The sequence below is a fragment of the Acyrthosiphon pisum genome, chromosome A1, assembly GCF_005508785.2.
Source record: "Acyrthosiphon pisum isolate AL4f chromosome A1, pea_aphid_22Mar2018_4r6ur, whole genome shotgun sequence".
NCBI lineage: Eukaryota > Metazoa > Arthropoda > Insecta > Hemiptera > Aphididae > Acyrthosiphon > Acyrthosiphon pisum.
Genome location: NC_042494.1, coordinates 128,010,645 through 128,031,906, shown reverse-complemented (window position 1 = coordinate 128,031,906; position 21,262 = coordinate 128,010,645). Strand labels below are relative to the sequence as shown.

General features: G+C 31.1%; 1 protein-coding gene across 1 annotated transcript in view; it reads right to left on the bottom strand.

Moving 5' to 3' along the window:
* LOC100169183 (ubiquitin carboxyl-terminal hydrolase 48) overlaps positions 1 to 14,243 on the bottom strand; it is a 42,409-nt gene extending 28,166 nt beyond the window's left edge. The window contains exons 1-12 of the mRNA XM_001942601.5: positions 13,469 to 14,243; positions 12,243 to 12,449; positions 11,921 to 12,131; positions 11,739 to 11,854; positions 11,404 to 11,646; positions 11,157 to 11,335; positions 10,526 to 11,088; positions 10,283 to 10,458; positions 7,284 to 7,954; positions 7,088 to 7,212; positions 6,846 to 7,021; positions 545 to 661 (exon numbers count right to left, since the gene is read on the bottom strand). Coding sequence (XP_001942636.2) covers positions 545 to 661; positions 6,846 to 7,021; positions 7,088 to 7,212; positions 7,284 to 7,954; positions 10,283 to 10,458; positions 10,526 to 11,088; positions 11,157 to 11,335; positions 11,404 to 11,646; positions 11,739 to 11,854; positions 11,921 to 12,131; positions 12,243 to 12,449; positions 13,469 to 13,605 — 2,921 coding nt within the window. The 5' untranslated portion in view covers positions 13,606 to 14,243. The remainder of the gene's footprint in view (positions 1 to 544; positions 662 to 6,845; positions 7,022 to 7,087; positions 7,213 to 7,283; positions 7,955 to 10,282; positions 10,459 to 10,525; positions 11,089 to 11,156; positions 11,336 to 11,403; positions 11,647 to 11,738; positions 11,855 to 11,920; positions 12,132 to 12,242; positions 12,450 to 13,468) is intronic.
* Between the last annotated feature and the right edge of the window lie 7,019 nt (positions 14,244 to 21,262).

Here is a 21,262-nt window from a genome sequence, read left to right as displayed (position 1 = left end):
CTATTTTTCAGGGACTCAAACTTCTGTTCTAATCATTGATTTGTACAATTTCAACATGTAATATAAAAAAGTTAAAGCTTTTATGCAAACATTTTTATTATGGTATTTATATTTCAATATATTATTATATTGAATATGTTATAGTATAATTTTATATTCTTAAAGAAAAGAGGTCTTTTATATTTTTCGAAAAACCTCAGAAAGTTCCAATAGGTACATCCATACTAAGTGTGGGCATTTTTTTTTAGTATCCTTAAGACAATTGCTGAAAAATTAAAATATAAAGCTAATGTACAGCACTAGAGCTATACAAGTGTAATAGTAATTTGTATCAACTTTAAAAAATAGAATAATAGTGTTTAAAAATCATAATTTCGAACTTATATAATATATATGTAAATAATTATGTTACCTATTTATATAGTTAAATATTATTATCAAGTACCTACCTAGAACTTGTGATAAATCGACGTTTTAAATACAACATACAATCAATATTTATTATATCACAATATCAAATTATATTAACTAATTTATTACTTACGGATTCTGTTCAGTCGAATACAAATTCGAAGGTGGTTCAAATAACAGTCCAGTGTGTTCTTTGCAAAGAAGTGCTTCGTTCACAATCGAATGAGGTCTTGGTTCTTTTGATGAATTTCTATAACAGATATTTAGGTGTATTATTAAAAATGTAATACAATAAAGCCCAAAATAGGATTGAAGAACAAAAATAACAATTTAAAAGTTTATTAAAAATACATATTAAGAAAACATAAACAACACATACTAATGTTCTATGTAGGTATAACAATACAAAAAATGATACAGTGTACCCCTATAATATTTAGATTTAAGTGGGAAAGGTAAAGGGGCATGGTTGTATACTTGTATAGTGTTATGAATAGTATAATAGTTCGATACCGGATATCCAAATATCAATTTGTCATCAAACTCAAAGATAAATCTAAAAAAATATTTTTAATAGAAGCCTACCTACCTAATCTTATAAAAAGCCAAAATATTGTGTATACCTATATTACGTATAATTTTATTATAGGCTTATAGAAATAGACGGAACATTTGTCCCGAGGACTGGGAGGCGTGGTCGTGCCAAACGGAGATATAGCATGAGTTTTATGATAAGAGTGAGAGAAATGGCACTGTTCCGAGGACAGCCAATACATAGCTTTAATAGTGCCCGATCCTCGTAACAAGCTCTACCATTTCACGCGTTATCACGTGTTAGGATACATATTATGGATAAAGCCTAAAATAGTAAAAAATACTGGAAAAATGTTCTCTCACACGCAGCATATGAGATACCTACACTCGTAGTGGGTATACTCAAGGAATAAGGGAGTATAGGTAGATATATAGGGAGGCAATGGCCTCGGTGGTTTTGAGAAATGATACGTTTTGTTGGTAGGGTCAGAGTGGCGACGGCGTGTGACGTCATTAGCACACACACAAGCTGTACGACCAGCGGCGAGTCTTGATAGCCGGCAATTCATCTGGACGATCGCCACGAGTCCCCTTCGGTACCATTTTCCACCCTATCTCGCGAGCGCCCTGTATCTATATTCTATACGCAGAGTTTTGATGTGACCCATCGACAACGACGACGACGACGTCTTTCAGAGCTTCGAACACAGCGACAGAGGCGGAGGCTGACGACTGCGGCAGAGCAACACATGTCGGAGACGGCCGGCCATCAGTCAACATTATATACTGCACCGCACTCAGCGGGGATACAGAAAGCGCGCAGGCGGTGTAATAGCATACACGGCCGTAGTATAGTACACACACAAACACACACAAACACACACACTTATATATATATAAAATATATTATAGTTATATTATATATAGTGAAGTATAGTGTAGTGTAGCGTAGAGCGTAGGTTTAATGTAGGTGTAGACTATACGGGTACACCACCGCGCACCCTCCGAAGATGAGAGCGGTACGCTGTGGTCGACACAAGTCCGAAGCGGTATATAAACCCCGTCGCTTAAACCGCCAACGAACGCGGTGTCGGCGAAAACCCATCAAACAAATGCACGTGCCGCTTTACCCGCTCCTGTTTTCCAATAAAGATTTCCAGTCGTTTGCGAGGACACGGACGTACGACAATTGCCAGTACTTTGCAACCCTCCCGCCGTTTCACAGCTACCTTTGTATATATACACAGATTTGTTTTTACACTCGAGTATTATAATAATATACAGAACAATATATCCATACACAATATTCATTTACTTATTTTCCTCCGTCGTTGGTTTGGTTATTTCGTTTTATTATTATTACAGGATCACTCTAAACAAAATCGGGCTAGTAAATCCGAAAGTATAATTCGATAAACTGCACGTTTTTCGATATAAAAGCGGTCAAAATAAAATCTGATATTTCGTGGTTAAATATTACAGAATTATAACGTGTTTTTCATCAGACAAATTATTATATTATAAATATATATTATACACCCACGACAAATAACGACGTGAAGCCTTTTTTTTCGTTCTCTCATCGTCCGTTGTTGTTATATTGTAATCACGGCCGATAAAAGATATAGCCCGCCTACTATCACGCTCAACGTTCGGAAACGGTTTAATCATACCACCGCCACAACACACACACACACACACGCTCTCTTGCAGGCCAGTGGACAGCCTCCCTTTGTGTGCTCGCGGTGATAAAGTAATTTATAAACGATCCTTAACGTCCGAATGAACACGCAAAAACTTAGCCACGCACCACGCCGGATTTTGAATAATTATTATACACCGTCTAATAATTTGGGAAAGGCCCTTTTCTCGTTTCCGCTCTTAAAATGAAAAGTCGTCAAGCATCAGAGAGAAGGCAGCTCGTAATTTCGTCAAGTATTGTTCGACGTGTCCCTCCTCTCAATGGTCCTCTGACCACAACCCGAATATCTTCTGACTAATTAAGTGTGAATTATTAATTACACATAACGATGCCTGTATAACAATACACCAAAGGCGTCCCCTCTCCTTTCCGGCATCACATTGTCCTCCAACAACATTTTTGATTAATTATACCGGCTTGAGGTGATGAAAGCTATATATATATATATATATATATATATATATATATATTCGTATAGAAGTGGATGAAGCTGAGGGGTAAGAGGGCGCTTAAGGCGACGCGACACCGTCGTCTCGATAACTATTATTATATTACGCCGCCAGAAAGTCCGCTGTAATAGTTCTCCGATCACAATACAATGTGTATCGGAGGCGGTGGTATACTCTCAGAAGAGAGCAGCAGAGACCGCTCCGAAAGAATTTTACTTATTCAACGCGAACCAAGTGTAAAGAAAAGCTGGTTAGAAGTTCGAAAGGTTAAAAGCTATTCATGCTTGTTAAATCAGATTTTCCGCACCGACCCACTGTACCGTGGCTTGATTGTTTGAGAGTTTATAAACCAGTAAAACTTAAAAAAAAATAAAATAAAATAAACAAATAAATAGTTTTGTGACACACTAGAAGCCTTCCAACTTGTCACGAGTTTTTTTTTACAAAGTATGAACTAGAATTTTAAATAATAAAGAATCGTATAACACAATTACGCAACATACTATAGTAAATAATGTGAATCAAAGTAAATTACTGCACACTATATTATACAGATGTGAACAAATAATGAGCTATTAAATTTTAAATCCTATTAGGATACCTAAAAAAAGACATTTAAGCCTACAATATAATAATTAATACTATGAAAAACATATTAACATATTGAATTGACTAGTAAAGTACGCAGTATTTTTTTTTTTTTGAGCAACACAGACTATGCACTCTTGATCAACATACATACAAGTGTATACAACCCAACAATGGGAGTTGTGTAGATATAGTACGTATAACAGAAAAAGAATGTTATTACAATATATAATTTATGTGATAATATTACTAGAAAGTCATGTTATTATTTTGAAACGACGTGCATTTGTAATATTAGACTTGTTATGCTAGAAGAATATAGCGAATGTCATTTTGACAAGTAGAATCCAGGGGCAGACGTCACAGGTTCCAGGGGTGGCAATGGACCCTCGTAAAAATAAATCCTTTGAATTTAAAGGATTTAACGGGTTAGAAGACATGGGGAAGAGTGCATGTCAGGTCGAAACAAGTGCCATGCGAATATCAAATTTTTATGCGTCCTGGTCAACGGAATTACAAGCGAAAAAAGGCAGATAATCCTTTTAGTAAAACTAATTAGAAATAAGAATATAATATTTTTATTTTAATATTTCATTCTATCCAATTCATTCAAATGCGATGTTTCATGAGCGCACCAGTAACCGGAAAATTATGGAGTAATAGTCAGTGCTTACATACAATATATGTATAAATAGCATATAATATAAATTTAACGTCGGATCAGGTTCAAGTGGCTACATATATTACACTATATTTTATACAACGATATTCAACAAACAAAATATTATGCAGTATACAGCTGCTGGAAGGTACCTAGATTTGAAATAACTTTTTTTTTTTTTTTATCAAATATCAGTAGCGAATAAGTACCGGGAAAAAAAGTATGTACGATTCTTAGGAGTTTATTATAATATCATATAATATTATAATAACGCTATTTAATCGAAACTCAACGTAGCATTTGGTTCAAAAATATCTTTTGTTTATTTTAAGTTTTTTATTTTTTCTTCTGTAGTCCACGTTCACAATTTGCCGAATGGGCAGATATCACCGATTTCGGAAACGATATTTTGACACATGGAGATTTAATGCGCTTTATATTACTTTTACGTATATACAGGCATGGGCTCTGGTACGTATATATATATAGTATTACATTGCAACAGTCTGTGGTTTTGTATTGGTTGTTGACTCTGCTCGGGCCACAAATCATCCTTATTTTTACCCTTCAAAATTGAAATCTGATTTATTGGCTATCCTCCCCATCATCTGCCTCCCGATTTACCGGCTCTCTTTTAGCTATGATGCGTTTTACAAGGTCCTCTCCCTTTCTTTATAGGGCGGATATAAGTAAATTTATTTTTAAAAGAGAAAAACACTACAAACGGAGTTTCATATTTTCCATAAAAGACTGTATGTAGTATGTATACATTATCGGCGAAGAAAATTGATTAAGATCGATATATTTCACACAATTAGTACGGTGGTGTAGCTATTCGTCACTGACACTACAGGCTGTCATTCACGCGATGTTCGTGAGATGTGTAAAGAATTACACTGGGGGATGTGCAGTAGATAATGAAGAATCATGTGTAACTTCAGCGTGCGTTCATTATTACCACTTCACGCGGGATCGATCACTCGAATAGGTCTGTCATTACGTGACGAGTCGTCACTGACGACTAGTCTAATTAATGGTTTTTGTCCACAATAAAAAAAAATGAAATAGTGTAGTTAGTCTAGAATAGTAAAGTTTTATTACCAACGGGAAGCATATCAATTTAGTTAGACGTTATTATTAGTTAATTATCAACTATCAGGTACCAACTCTCTCAGATTTGAAGGTTCGTTTTTAAATTTAAAAACTAACGCGTCTTAACTCAAAAACAATATATTTTAATTAATGTCACTAGCGTATAAAAGTAAAATTAAAATTCCTGTCTATTCAAGTTTTTAGTACGTTTTAACTTTTAAGCATGATATCTGAATTAACTCAAGTAATAAATTAAATATTGCTGAAAATACAAAAAGCTTATGTACTACTATTTTGTACAATACATAATTAGATGTATTCATAAATTAGTTACTCCTCTAAATTATGGTTGGTAAAAAAGATTAATTTTATACTAGAAATAAATTGTTTATATTATAAGAATTAAGAACTTATTAATAATATATTGATAAAGTTAGGTTAAGTTAGTTTATTAGGTACCTATTTGTTTATACGTTTTACATGGTCAAAACATTTACTATACAATACAAGAATTAATATTTAACATTAGATGTTTAGTTGTAGTAGTTTAGATACACTAATCCAAAACTTAAAAACTAATAGTATTTAAAATATAAATTCAAAAATACATGTTACCATTAAAAATCAAAAGTTGACAATGTTTTTATCATTGTTATTCTGACAAGTTAAAGGCAATGTAAAATGTAAAAATAATATTTCTTTCATATTTTAAAAATTTAAATTGTTCTTAATATTGTACATTTACTATTAATATAATTGCCTTGTTTATCATTAATTTATTGTTACATTTGTTTATAGATAGTTAATAAGATATAATATAAGAAAAGGGATTATTTTCAATTGATACAAAAGCAACAATAATTGGGAATAAATATATTTTTACACTAAGTTTAGCAACTAGATTTTAACATTTAGAAAAATACAAATTTGAAAATCTCTATTAGTTTCCACACTAATAAATTGAAAAATAAAATGTTTAAATATAGTCAAGTTACAATTTGTAATCCATTACATTTAAATTAATACTTTGGAACCACTAATTCTACCAAAACCAGAATCACATTCATAACTAAAAAACCAAATACATAAAAAATCAATTCATTCATTACTTAGCAGAATTTTAATTCAAAATTTATCCTGGTCAAAATCCAATATACAAATTAAAAATAAAATGAAAGATATTTAAGTTTTAAAAATAATAAATGCATACAACCATTTTATATATACAGCATTATAGCTAGAATTCTAGAAAAATAAATGATTTTGAACACAGCATTACGGAAATAAATTTTAACTTAAACCAATAAATATATCAATTATGTTAGAAGTTTCCAATCTTAATATGTATTATGCACAATTGTTACAAGCTAATAAATTAAAACTAAATAATGATATAATTTTTTATTACCTCACAAATTTTCTCCAAGATTCTAAAAAATTCTTAGAAACACAAGGGTATGGAGAATTTTCCTGTGAAGGAACCGGTCTTTTTTTATTCCATAGCAAATCACTCAGCAATTCTTTTTCTGTAATAGCAGACTGCTTATGTAGATTTTTAGTAATCTCATCTTGACTATGCATATTCTATAATTTGAATCAATAGTAAATTAATGTGTATATGTTTCTATGTTTAAAAATTCTTCTACTTACTCGACATATATTACAAGGTTCAATATCATTAGCAAATATTGGCGCTTTGGGAAAGTATGAATGAAGAATACCTTTCACTACTTCTGGAACCAATCTTCTTGTGTTAGTCTCAATAGTCAAGTTCCCTGTTATCAAAAATAAAATGGTCATTACTTATTCGAAAAACATTGCACAAAAAAATTAATTATAAACCTACCATGCGAACATGTAATATCTTCATTAAATCCCCATGACATGTACTCAGTATCATTTTTGTTATCAAAAGAATCAGAATCATCATGCTTGTCTTTTTCTTCGTGACTATTGTCCTCAACATCATCTTCTTTATGCTCGTCGTCTGTTTTTGATTCGCTCTCATTTGGAATTAAGCATTCAGTTATCATATTCTTTGAATTATCTATTTTACTTTTATCAAATTTTTTCTCTTCAATGGCTAATTCATCATTAACTTTTTTAGCAATAACTGAAGACAATATGTTTGTCATTTCTTCTAAGACTGACTCTAATTCCAATAAGGAATAATGAAATGGTTTGAAATCATTGAGCTTTAGAATTTTGAAAATTGATATTGAATTGTTAACAAACATATGAGCAAGTTTCCGACATCCATCAATAGATTCTAATGTTATCCCTTCCATTTTAATAAAACGGCTTCTATCTTTAGACTTAAAGAATTTTTTGTCCTCATCATCAAAACTGCTTGATGGATCACATACTACTGACAATAGATCTGGATTCAGAGGCAGAGCAGTGTTTGGAGGTATATCATGATTATTAACAAAATATTCAAATAATTCCAAGTACATTCGTCGCCAACTTTTTAATGAATCTTTCCCAACCCAGTAACTTTTTTCATGGTTTTCATCACTACAAAATAAAAATAATAACAAATATAACCAAAATAAATATAGATACAATTTTCTAAACACTTAAGTCAGTTCAAATTTGTATTAATTATTTTATTTGCAACAATGTATTGTACTGATATAACCAGAGGCCAAAATCAGTGCCCCCCCCCCTACCTGTGATCACATGGATTTGCACCAACAACCATAAATAATACTCATAATACACAACTGAGTGGTTATTTTGTTTCTAGATTTGAAATAAAATAAAAATATATTTATAACTTAAATTATGAATATGTTGTTTAAGTTGTTGTATTTAAATTTTGTATATTAAATTAAATAATCATAAAAAAAACACAATAATAGCTTTTGAATGTTTTAAGAGGATGCCACACCCGCATGTGGTGTCTCAGTCTTACAAGTGCATAACATAGCAAATTTTACGCTCAGCAGAACACGTGTAGTTTAAAAATTAGAGTGAATTGACCTATTATCAAATTTAGGAATAAGAATATTATCTAGTGAACCCAATTTGTTTTTTTTTTTTTATATTTTAATTATAAACCATTTATGAGTATTTTACAATAGTAAATTGTTTGTACATTTTTAAAAACTCAAAAACTTGTTTTAAAATTAAAATATAAAAAAAAAACTAATGAGGTTCACTAGATAATATGCTGACTTCTACATTTGATAATAGGTCAATTCACTCTAATTTTTAAACTAATAAAGCTGCATGTGTTCTTCTGAGCGTAAACTGTTACGCAGTAAGACAGAGACAACACATGCATCCTTTTAAAACATTCAAAGCCTACTATTTAAATGAATAAATATATAAAACTACAGGGTGTAACAGATAGAACTGACTTTTTGAATAACTTTTGTTCTAATCAATATTTTAAAACTTTTATTTTATATATAATTTATAGCCACTTGCACTACACGTGTAATAAAAAAAAATTACATTACAAATTTAATTTGATTTAAATTTTTTGAATAAATTAAAAATAGTCAATTTGCGAATCTGATTATAAGAATAATTTGGATGGTAAAAAAATTTATCTCAAGCAAGTAGTTTATTTTTTAAAATTTTTTAAAATATCAATATTTTTTCGATTAAATTAATCTGGAACGCAATAACTTTTTTAAAAATATTATTTTTGGAAATTTGGTAACTTAGGTATATTTCTTAAACTATTTACTAAACATATAATCAACAATTTTTGTCATATGTTTAAATAGCATAATTTTTTTTTTATTTGGTCAAGTCTTTCTGTTACACCTTGTATATACGTAAAATGATTTGTACTCGAATAGAAGTTTTTGACACTTCTAATAATATTTTTTTTTATAAATACATTTTTTAGCCATTTATTTAATTGTCAATGTTTATCTGAATATATTTTATGATTAAAATTTTATTTACAGAATAAAATATTTTCTATTTTAATAGAATAGAAAATCTGTGTCGCACTTATATTTAAAAAGTGGGCAAGTGGATGTCGCTCTGCTGTACAGTTGGTCACAAGTGGGTCACTGTAATGTATGGTGTTAAATTTAAATTCAATGATATAATATCATTGTATAAGTAAAAACGATTCTGAGCAAAAACGGTCAGTCAGCTTATGATATTAGTAAGTATATTTGATATTATTGCGAATAAAGTAATTTATATATAACCTATTTACGTGGAACCTTGTTTTATATTATTTAATCCTAAGCTATAAAAGTTGAACATTTTATACATTTTTAACTACAAAATAATTATTAAATTAAAATTTGATAAATTTTGTCAAGATTTTTAATATTTTTCAAATGTCATTGTACCAATATAGTAGGAGCCTTGTATTAAATTTTCAAGCTTTTTTACCCAACAAATAAAGTTTTATTGACATTCATAGAAAAAAAAACTAATAAAATTGGAAACTAAAAATGTCCCTAAACAGTTCAAAACAAATATATATATTTTGAAAATCGTGTATAGAAGATACAAATACAAACAACCAGTGAAAATATCATGTTTATACGTTCATTTGTTTTAGTTACACCAAAAACAAAAATCGATTTTTGTCAAAAACCGTTTTTGCATAAAAATTCCCGTTTCCCCTTAATTGTTATGTTGTTTTTCCCGGCGCTTTTGAAAACTATTGGGAATTTTAAATTTTGACCTCTCAAATGCATCAACTAGATACACTTTCCCATCGAACAAGATACTATTGAAGAAAATCGGAGCAGTTTTACTGCCCTGAACCGCAATGACACACAAAAATTTTAAATTTTAAAAAAAAACACTCCATTGTAAAACCAATACATTCATCATTCCACTCAGAATCTAAAAAATACTCACTTTACGCTAGGCGAGGGATTCCAACTATGTAAGACTGTGTTGATAGTTTTATTTTGTTCAGTAGTTAATGTTTTGGTGTAGATTAAGGCACATTTATTTCTTACACATTTCCAACATATTGATGAATTTAATGGTAGCCTTGGACCACCTTTATATATACCATATAATTTATCTGCCTGTAAGTAAAAATTAAATAACATCAAGAAATACATATTATATGATATTATGTTTATTCAAACGTACTAATTCCGTTCCGATGTATTTGGCTTCATGAACTTTATCAGGGTCAAGTAAATTGTGTTTACATAAAATTGCACAGTTGCTAATTTCCTTGACATTCTGATTTGGTGTGATTTTAAACCAATAGTTAAGCCACTGTAATGAAATGGCTTCCTTTTTTTTTTCTTTTACAGATACAGAGTTCATCTCAGTTATTAAATTCAACATTTGCTCAACAAAAACTTTATCTTTGTCTTCTACATACTCTCGATTACTCTTAATATTTAATATTGTATTTTCAAAGTTATTATTACGAGCCTCCACAAGGTGAATCAGTCTTGGTGATAACTCCCAGTTAGATGATTCAGTTTTTAGTTTTGTAATCATGGTATGATGCATATAAACCAACATGTAAGCATTGTTTGTTTGTAACATACCTTTTTGAATCTTAGGAGCTTTAGTAACTTTTGAACCATTTAATTTAAACTCGTCTTCAGTGCACAAATTTAAACCCTTCCCCTTTAGTTTTTCAACATTTTCATCATTCATTTTATACCATTCTTCAGCGGCTATGTCTTTGATATGGGCTGCAAAAAAAAAATAGGGATTCTTTACTAAAATTGTACAATTATATATGTTAATATTAAACACTAACCAACATAATGACCAGAGTATGCACTTGACCCTTTATGTATAAGGACTGCACATAAATTGTATATGTGATTTTCTTTAGACGATTCATCAAGTTCAACGGGTAAATTTAAATACTGAGCCATATCTAATGTTTGTGAAAATTGTATGTATGTGTTTAATTTTTTTTTCTGCATTGTTTGTCTAAAAAAAAATAATAAATTGTATATGACATTAATGTTTGATAAGATAATATTGATTAGAAAACATACCTATCATAAACAAAACGCATTAATTGAATATTAAGCACAGGAGGTAAAGTAGTTAAACATATTTTTCGTACAGCGTCTTGTTTGCAGTTACAATGGTCACAATAGTACTGATCATCTCCTGTCAGGTGCTCTTCTTTTAAAAACTCTTGCAAACTTTCATTCAATGTTTTATGACCTTTGATGTTTAAATCAAGTTCATAAAATGTTGATGGACGTGTGGATTTAGTTTTACATTTTAAACAGCTATTTAAAAAAAATGAATAAATTTATAATTACAAATATATATATTAAGTATTTACTTATTATTGTAGATATTATTTAATAATAGTACGTACGTAGTTACATATTTGTATTCGCCAAGAAAATTATCTCTAACCATATCTCTGACAGAAGCATCAGATTGTGTACTAAACTTGTTTTCCAAGACAGATAGGAACAAATTTGAAAACTCCTGAAATGCAATACAATTTTGTTTTATTAATAACGATAATCACACAATATAGACTAAAAAACTTACGTGAGCATCCTGTTGAAGAGCAGTATTAATTCTTAAAGTTGTAATAAAGTCTTCAGGATCTACTGACCGTTGTTTACCAAATTGCATTAAAGCAAATACTAATTGTAGATGACCAACACTAGTCTCTGGTACATATGCATTTTCAGCATAAAGGGACTTGTTTTGACTTTCAGTTGAATCTTCTTCTGGTTTCCAATTAAATATTGCTTTTCTGTATATTAAAATATCAACATAATTATAACCAGGTTATTTTTTTTAATACAACATATTTAATAAAAATCTAACATAAAATACTAACTTAAATGACAAAATGGATGTTTACCTGAAGTTAATATTATGAAACCATAACTGTAAGAGACTATTAATGTAACATGTTGCACCCAAGTTTTTTAAACCAACAAATGTATTGTTTTGCCGCCGTTCAAGCTCTGGATCTTCATAGTCATTAACAGGTGTACGCACTTTATCTTGAAGCCAACGTTGTTCTCCAAGTCCAGATAGACAGTAAGGATTATTTTTGCAATTACGTCTATAAGCCAAAAAGTCATAATTAAAACAAATTAATTAACTTTAATTAAAAATGTTTACCAGGTTATACCAACACTTTTTCAATGTTAAACAGAGCAAGCCTGTTTTATTTAGTTAACTGTATTATTGATTTTACAAAACTCTTTCAAAAATGTTTTAAAAACATTCACTATAACTTAGTGCCTGGTTACCTTCATCTCTGTTTTAATCAAAATCTATCTCTAGATTCTTGAACTGATTTACACTGATATTAGGTAAACTAAATGCAATGATTGCTTCAAAATTAAATGAACAGTAACAGTCAAGACAACAGTGCACATCCCATTTTTTTTTTTTAAAGTTAAGAGATAGGTACCTACATTTTAATTAAAATTATTTAAATAGGTTCAATATAATATATTTGTCAATTCAAGGTGTGAAAGTTGTGAATAACTGCATAAGCACTTACAAGTATAATGGGTGTACCCATATGCATAGGCGCGAATAGACAAATTATTTTGGGGGGACTAAAGCCCTATAATATTTTATAAAAATTATATATGCTCTGTACTAATTACTGACTTTTGAACTGGGGGGACTTGGCAGAAATGTGGGGGGGACCAAGTCCCCCCAAGCCCCACATATTTGCACAAATGCCCATATGATTAAATTGGTAATATTACGTAATTAACATCATTATTAAATGTTATATGATTTTTCCCAAGTAGTACAAAAAGTTTAATCCTTAATTCAAATTTGTTATCAGTGTAGAAATGCCCAATTTTATTATTAACAAATGACTGCCATCAAGTTACTGCTATAAACTTGCATAATTAAAACAAAACAAAGCAACACAGTCACACAGTTTAAAATTATAATATTATTCGTCCATAATGTTTTAACAAACACAAACGACACAAAGATTTCAAGTAGGATCAAGAATAGGTACCTACACCTAGTTAAAACCGATTGCTATGACAAACATGGACATGGTAACTATCGAACAAAGGACTGATGTACGACCAAAAGGGTTTAACTCACCGACAAGACAGAGGTTTGCAGTTGGGTAGCCCTATGCGATATGCTTTGAGTATGTGGTCAAATTCGATATTGTTGGGGTGAATGTTTTCGGCCCATGCCCACTGGCTCTTTCTCTCATGATCCTTCTTCTTGGACATGTCGTGCGCACCCTCCACATACGTCGAAGAAGCACAAAGACCTGAGGACCAGGAACAGATGTGCTAACCGGTATGTCAGAATATGTGAGTATGTGAATCGGCAATGACTGCGCTCCCGGCCGATATGATAAGCGTCGCGAGAGAACCGTTCCGAATCGCTGCTGCTCTGTCGTCGTCGTCGTCGTCGTCGTAGTCGTTATTGAGAAGAACGACAACGGGCTCACCAGAACTTTGACCGACTTTACAATCGTTTTAATCTTAAAACCTATACCTACACTGTGATCGCGCGTCCGGCCGGATGGGGTTAAGTCGGCGACACCGGTGACCGTTAATTGTTCTGTTCGTAGGCAATAACCACTGCCGACAGTTTCACACTCTTATAGCGACGGTAATAATTAAAGATTTAGAGTTGTTGCTATAGTCCTACAGACGTTTGGTAATGCACCGCGGGTTGACATAATAATATATTCGATCTAGAGTAACCAATAAGTAATTAACCATTAACCACCAACTACACTTTAAAAATACTATTCAGCCGATGGATATCCGATATTGGTTTTTCGCGAAGTAATCAAACCGACATTTTTATTAATATCACTTAAATATACTCGAGTATATATATATATATATGTACATATACACGCGTGTGTGTGTGGGTCGGTATATTCATTACAATAATAATATCATTATTCCATACGCTGTTATCTAGGGGTTCTCAACTTGAGCGCACAGGAGTGCAGGACGCATAGAAAAGAGATTACGCGTACGTTCAGCATTGCCAACCTATTTTGTCGGTCGTAACTATAATAGTACTTATAATACCTATCAAAGTGTTGACAAATTTGATTTAATTTATCATGATCAAAGTATCAAGACGTACCAATTGAAGTAAAAATCAGACATAAATTTATATTATGTAAAATATAATGACTAATGAAGCATCGTGGTATCCAAGTATCCAACGAAAAGATAATATGAAACAAAAACGTTTATTGTACAAAACAGTCAAAACAACGTCAATACATAATATTATTTTTTATTGCATGCATCACAGAATATCATGACATACATTCAGTGCCTACCAATACTACTGACTCGGTCAGATGCCCAGATAATGAATGAATAGATCACGGTCTTGATCGTGGAATAGATAATATATCAAGAGAGTTTATCACACGGGAAATGGATGGTAGAAAAACCTTGCCCGGGGTGAAAGTTGTTTTTCTCGCTGGAAAACAATATTATAACTGCGGAAAAAATATCTGACAAATGGGAAAAATTTTTGAATGCTTATATAGTAATGAGTAACAGCGTTTGTTCTTGCTGTGTAATTTATTGTAACCCGTCTGAAATTTAACGATAGCCAATATAGAGCAAAACTATCACTATACCTAGAGCTATTATAGAATACTGAATAACATTTTACAATTTATGACATTAGTAGGTACTTACCTAATCGTATTACCACTTAAAAGAAAATCAACTACTAACGAAAAAAAGACTGAAAGAATTATGGCAACGGAAAATAATATTAGAAAACGTTTGAATAGCATTCCATTTAATATTCCTATCTATTTGTATTTGTATTTTTTTTTATTTAGTATAATAAATATTAAATAATAATGTTATTATATCAGAACAGTTATTTTTTTTCTGTCTGTTTTCCGATTTCCAGGTATTTTTCAGCAGGCACCTATATCAGATTATCATCCGACTGGATGACTGAGATGAATAGACAGAATAGAAAATAACAGTAGGAACGGAGGCACGGAGCCTTATGAAGGTGTATGACAAGGGTGGCTGACCCCATATAGTTGTGACTGCCGACTGTTGGGAGCGAAAAATAAGATTATCCGGGTACATTTTCGACCAGATATTTTTTTCATAAACCAATCTGTGGTGAGGGCTTTGTAAAAATTACGATTTTAGTTAGACTGTAGATCACAGGTAATAGATTCTATCGTATTGTGGACAAAATTGACCCAGGTCCCCAAAGAAATTTGTTATGTTACCTGTGTGTTGGTAATTGGTATAGCAGATAAAACAATATTATGCGGCCATGCGGATAGAAATCAGAAAAAAGCTGAAATGCTGAATGCGTAGCTTGTCAATTAGTTGTCATCAGATAGGTACCTCCCACGGTTTAAGATAGTACTAACTTAAACCGTGGTACCTCCACAGATTTCAATGTATATATAGTATAGATATCGGCAGGCTGGTGGCCGGTTGTTGCCGTTTGACCATTATTATATTTTATTAACACAAAAACATGCCTAATTTTATGATATTTTCAGAAAATATTATATTGTGTACTAAGAAATTATTGTCACAAATCACAATGCAATGATACATTTATAATTAACAACTGATAGTTGGAATATATTTATATTTAGACACATGCGAGGTCGTGTATGTATGTATGTGTGTGTGTATGTATGTATGTATGTGTGTATGTATGTATGTGTGTATGTATGTATGTATGTATGTATGTATGTATGTATGTATGTATGTATGTGTTTAGGTATGTATGTATGTATGTACCTATACAAGTGTGTGACGTGTGTGTGTATGTATGTATGTATGTGTGTAGGTATGTATGTATGTATGTATGTATGTATGTATGTATGTATGTATGTATGTATGTATGTATGTATGTATGTATGTATGTATGTATGTATGTGTGTATGTATGTATGTATGTATGTATGTATGTATGTACCTATACAAGTGTGTGACGTGTGTGTGTATTTTGTGAAGAAAAAGGAACATATTATTAATATTGTTGTATGCTGATGGCTCGGCGCGGCGCAGCAGTGCCGCAGTGGCTGAAATTAATCGCACTACGGGATTGACTATTGAGATTTGAGAGTAGGAAACGGCCGCTGGCACTAGTTCTCGGATGGGTGACCAGTGACCAGAGTCGGACTGGCCCGGACCGCTAGTCCGCAATTGCGGACGGGGCCCCGGCTTAATTATGGTAATTGGGGGCCCCTAATTTTCTATCTATTTATATTATTAGGTATTATTCGAGTAAATATAAAATAGATATATGAAATAAACATTTTTTTTTTCAAATCAGGAAACGTATTTTTTATCAATAATATTGTTAAAGTTATGACTTATGAGTTATGACATTATCATTATCATTCTACGAATTTAATAGCTGTCTATACACAAATATGTATTAGTATTATTGATTATAAATAGTGTAAAATTGTTGTGACTATTTATTATTTAATAATATTATATTATATTTATACGGGCGCGGTGTATGCGTATGAGTGTATGACTTGGTCACTGAACAAACTTTATCACTGATTTTAACTGAATTATTATATATTTGGACAAGTATTGTAATCGTGCCCAATTTGACACAATTTGAATTAGTGTTTTAGATTCTGTGTGAAATGATGAATGTATTGATTTTACAATGATGTGTGATTTTTTATTTATTTATTTTTTTTTTGTGTCTGCCATCACCTTTTAGGACAGTAAAAATGCTCGGATTTTCTTTAACAGTATCTTTTCTGTTAGGAAAGTGAATCTAATTGGTACTTTGGGTGGTCAAAAGTGAAAATTTTCCAATAGTTTTCAAAAGCGCCGTGAAAAACAAAAGAAAAATTAAGGAAAAACGGGAATTTTTACGCAAAACCGATTTTGGTGAAAATCGATTTCGGTTTTTGGTGTAACTCTAAAACAAATGACCGTAGGTACATGAAATTTTGACTTAATGTTTATATTAGCATTTTCTATATACCATAATATTTTCCAAATATTTTGACTTATTTTGAGCTGTTTACGGACATTTTTAGTTTCAGTTCGAAATTTAAAGTTCGAATTTTTACAATATTATATATCATATTTAAAATTTAATAATTATTTTGTAGTTAAAAACTATAACATTTTCAACGTTTATAGCTAAGGATTAAAAATTTAAAACAAGGTTCCACGTAAATAGGTTATTTATAAATTACTTTATTCACAATAATATCATCAATTAATATTATACTTATAGTAATATCATACACTGACTAACCGTCTCCGCTCAGAATCGTTTTTCGTATACAATGATATGATATCATTGAATTCAAATTTAACACCATCCATTACAGTGACCCACTTGTAACCTACTGCACAGCAGAGCGACACCCACTTGCCCACCCTTTTCTTTATAATGTATGATGTCGCAGGTGGTGTAGTCAGTGTAGGAGCTAATTTGAAATTTCTTTATTAAAAATAAAGTAAAACCAGTTAATATATCTAATGATTGAATTTTAGTTAGGTACGTATTTAGTTATTTGTATGGCTATATGATAATTGATAAAATTTGCAAGATGGCAATTGTATTGAAAAAAAAAATGTTCAATGTACATATAAATTGGATTGCGACTTGCGAGCCAAGTGACCTTTTTGTTCTGGGCTAGTCAAAACATTTTCCATTTGCCTGTTGGGGGCCCTTTTTTCCAAATCGCGGACTGGGCCTTTTCGAGACAGGCCTACCCATGCGCACAACGATACTTTACTACGACGCAAAGCCCCTATAACGAATTTTAACGAGTTAAAAACGATGGTAAAATCACAATTTTCACAATCAGCGAGTCATCTTATTTCTACAACACATTATATTAGAATATTAAACAAAAAATAAACTAATTTCTGACTTAACCATAATAATATTTATTTACGAACCGTAATCAGTACTATGACTAATGACTATCTTGTTTTAACATACCTACCTAGCTATGTGTAGTAATTAGGCATGCGAAAACGATACTAAATTTGGAGGTCAGACCTAATTGTCAAGAATATAGTTGATGCTTGATAGTAGTTCAACTTATTTTCAATTTCATAATATATATAAGTACCTATATGTGGTAATTTGTTTTAATAAAAATATTTTAGCAATAGGTAAGTCGTAAGATGTATAATAAATTATAGTATGTACATTCAATATTTCAATGTAAGACAGTGAATGAGAAATATATATATATATATATATATATGTATATATTATGTTATATAATGTTAAAAAAGTAATGCATTCTAGGTATTTTAATATGGGGTGTGGGGGCAGCAGTGGTGCATTTAGACATTAAGCGCCCTGGGGCAACATTTTTCTAGCCCCCCCCCCCCACACAAAGAAATATACATTTAATATTTTTTGTAGATAATAAATATATTTAAAATAATTATTAATAAACTTCAACAATAAACAAACAATATTAAAAAAAAATTACTTATATTTTTCGACGTGCACAGTCTAGAGCAAATTCTTGAATTATATATGATCAAAGCTTATTGTTGTAGTTATATCAGCTTCTATATTCATAATAACTAATGCAGATAACCTTTCTTCTCCTATGCTTGACCTTAAGTATGATTTTATACGTTTTAGGACTAAAAAAAATCTCTCGGTTGAACAGTTGCTAACTGGAGTGCATAACAGCATTCTCAAAGCAATATCCACATAAGGAAAGATCTCCTTTAACTCATTTTTCCTTATAAATATTAACATATCTTGTATACTCTGTGGAGGATTGGAAATTGTTTTTAAGTAGCTGCCAAAATGAAGTTCCCAAATATGTATTATATTCATTTTTTAAAATATCAGCAGATATCATAATGTCTGCTGCTGTCAATTCAGTTAATTTAAAAAAAAGGAATAATTTTTTAAAAGGCTGTCATATGCAATTATTCTTCTCAACGATTCTGACTTCAATTTTTACCCTGTATTGACTGATAAAACGTAATTGCCTCCACAGGTCATAAATATTAATTATATATATATATGGATATATAAATCATAGATATTTATATCTGTAATTGTCGCAATCCCGTGCCGCTCATAGACCCGTATGAAAACCGTTTAGAATCATATTAGACAATAGACCTTATGCAGAGTTAAGAGTTAACTAACATCTAAATCTATGTTTAATTTATAATCTTTATTATACTTTGTATTTTGAATAATAATTATATCAGACAAAATAGAAAGATTTCAATTTTATGTAGTGGTAAACTATAAAAAATTTCCCGCCCCCTAAAATTTGGCGCCCCTGGCATTCGTCCCAGTTGCCCCCCCCCCCCTTAAATGCTCCACTGGAGGGCAGAGTTACCCACGGGTTTCATTTAAATATATAAAGTCACTCAAAGTGAAAAACTGAAATTGCAGCGCCTAAATAGTCTGTACCTACTCTGTAGGTCCCTTGGATGACCTTTTGACCTCAAATGGCTAAAACTTCAAAATTAAGGCTGACCGCCAAATTCTGACTTCACCATCGTTTTCAGCATCCTTAACTATACATATACGTTAAGACAAAAAAATTTTTAAAAAAGGGGGTCCGCTAAAACAGAAATATACCATTTACCATATTAACCATAATAAAATCAAAATTCATTGTAGACGCTGCGTGCAACAGTAATGAGTATAGCGTGTTGTGGGTATGCGTGCAAACGTAAAATTGCAAACTTTAGGAGGATATAACTTATAACCGGGCTCAGTGGCGTAACGGGGTGGGGGGGGGGGGGGGGGTCGGGATCAATCCCCCAGAACCAAAAAAAAAAATTGTGATATTATTGATGAATTCCTTATTATTAATCATCCGTGTACAAACATACGTTATAATAATTTGACTATTGAGTATAATATTATACTTTACCAAAAACGAAAAAAGATTTCATAACGAAATTGAGGGTGCCGTATATCAATCTAAATAGACATTTGATCGTACACAGTCAGTTATTTGCGTACGGACATTAATACATCTTAATACGACCAAAATTCAAAAACGTACCCTTTCCTTTTCGGCCGATTCACTTTTCGACCAAAAAAAAGTTTAATATAATACACAATGATTTTGTTAAGTTGGTTTCAAATAACTACTCTAAAAAGTAGTGAACCAGCAACCTAACTTAACAGTGCTAACAAAAGTGAGTAAAAAAATGAATTATGACAGGAATTGTAATTATTATCATAGTTTTCTATATTTTATTGACAACAAAAATTATTTTTATAAATATTACGTATTCATTTATACATTTTAGTATTTTATACAACTTATATATTTTTTAATATTTCTTTATAAGTATAACATAAAGACTTATATGTAATTATTATCATTATTTATTTGTAACCTACTACTATATTTAAAAATAACTAACAAAAATAATTTTTTCTACATAAAGGCAGGGACTGGAACCTGTTGGCATTGGCGCAACTAGGGGGGGGTGCTTTGGGTCCTTAGCACCCCCTAGGTCAAAATTAGCACCCCCTAAAAAATCGTTTAAAAATTTAAAAAAAAAAGTTTATCAAATTACAATTATAACACAAGAGTAATTTTTGAAATATAACATTTTGTTATTTATAATTTTGAATTACCTATATTGGATGTGTTGATTTTAATTTAGTAGAAATAAGGATGCCGAAGTGGCCTAGTTATTTTAAATAGTCTGTGCTATATATATCTGTATGGTATATCTTAATCCGTAAATAATCGGTACCTAACATATTAATATAATCTTGTATTACTCGAGGGACGGAAATATTCTCGTCATAATGACGTTTAGTATACGGGCGATACGCCGATACGCCACAACAAACACAACACAGTCTACTAGGACACTAAGATTTATAATAAATAGTCTTAGGTTACAGTGTG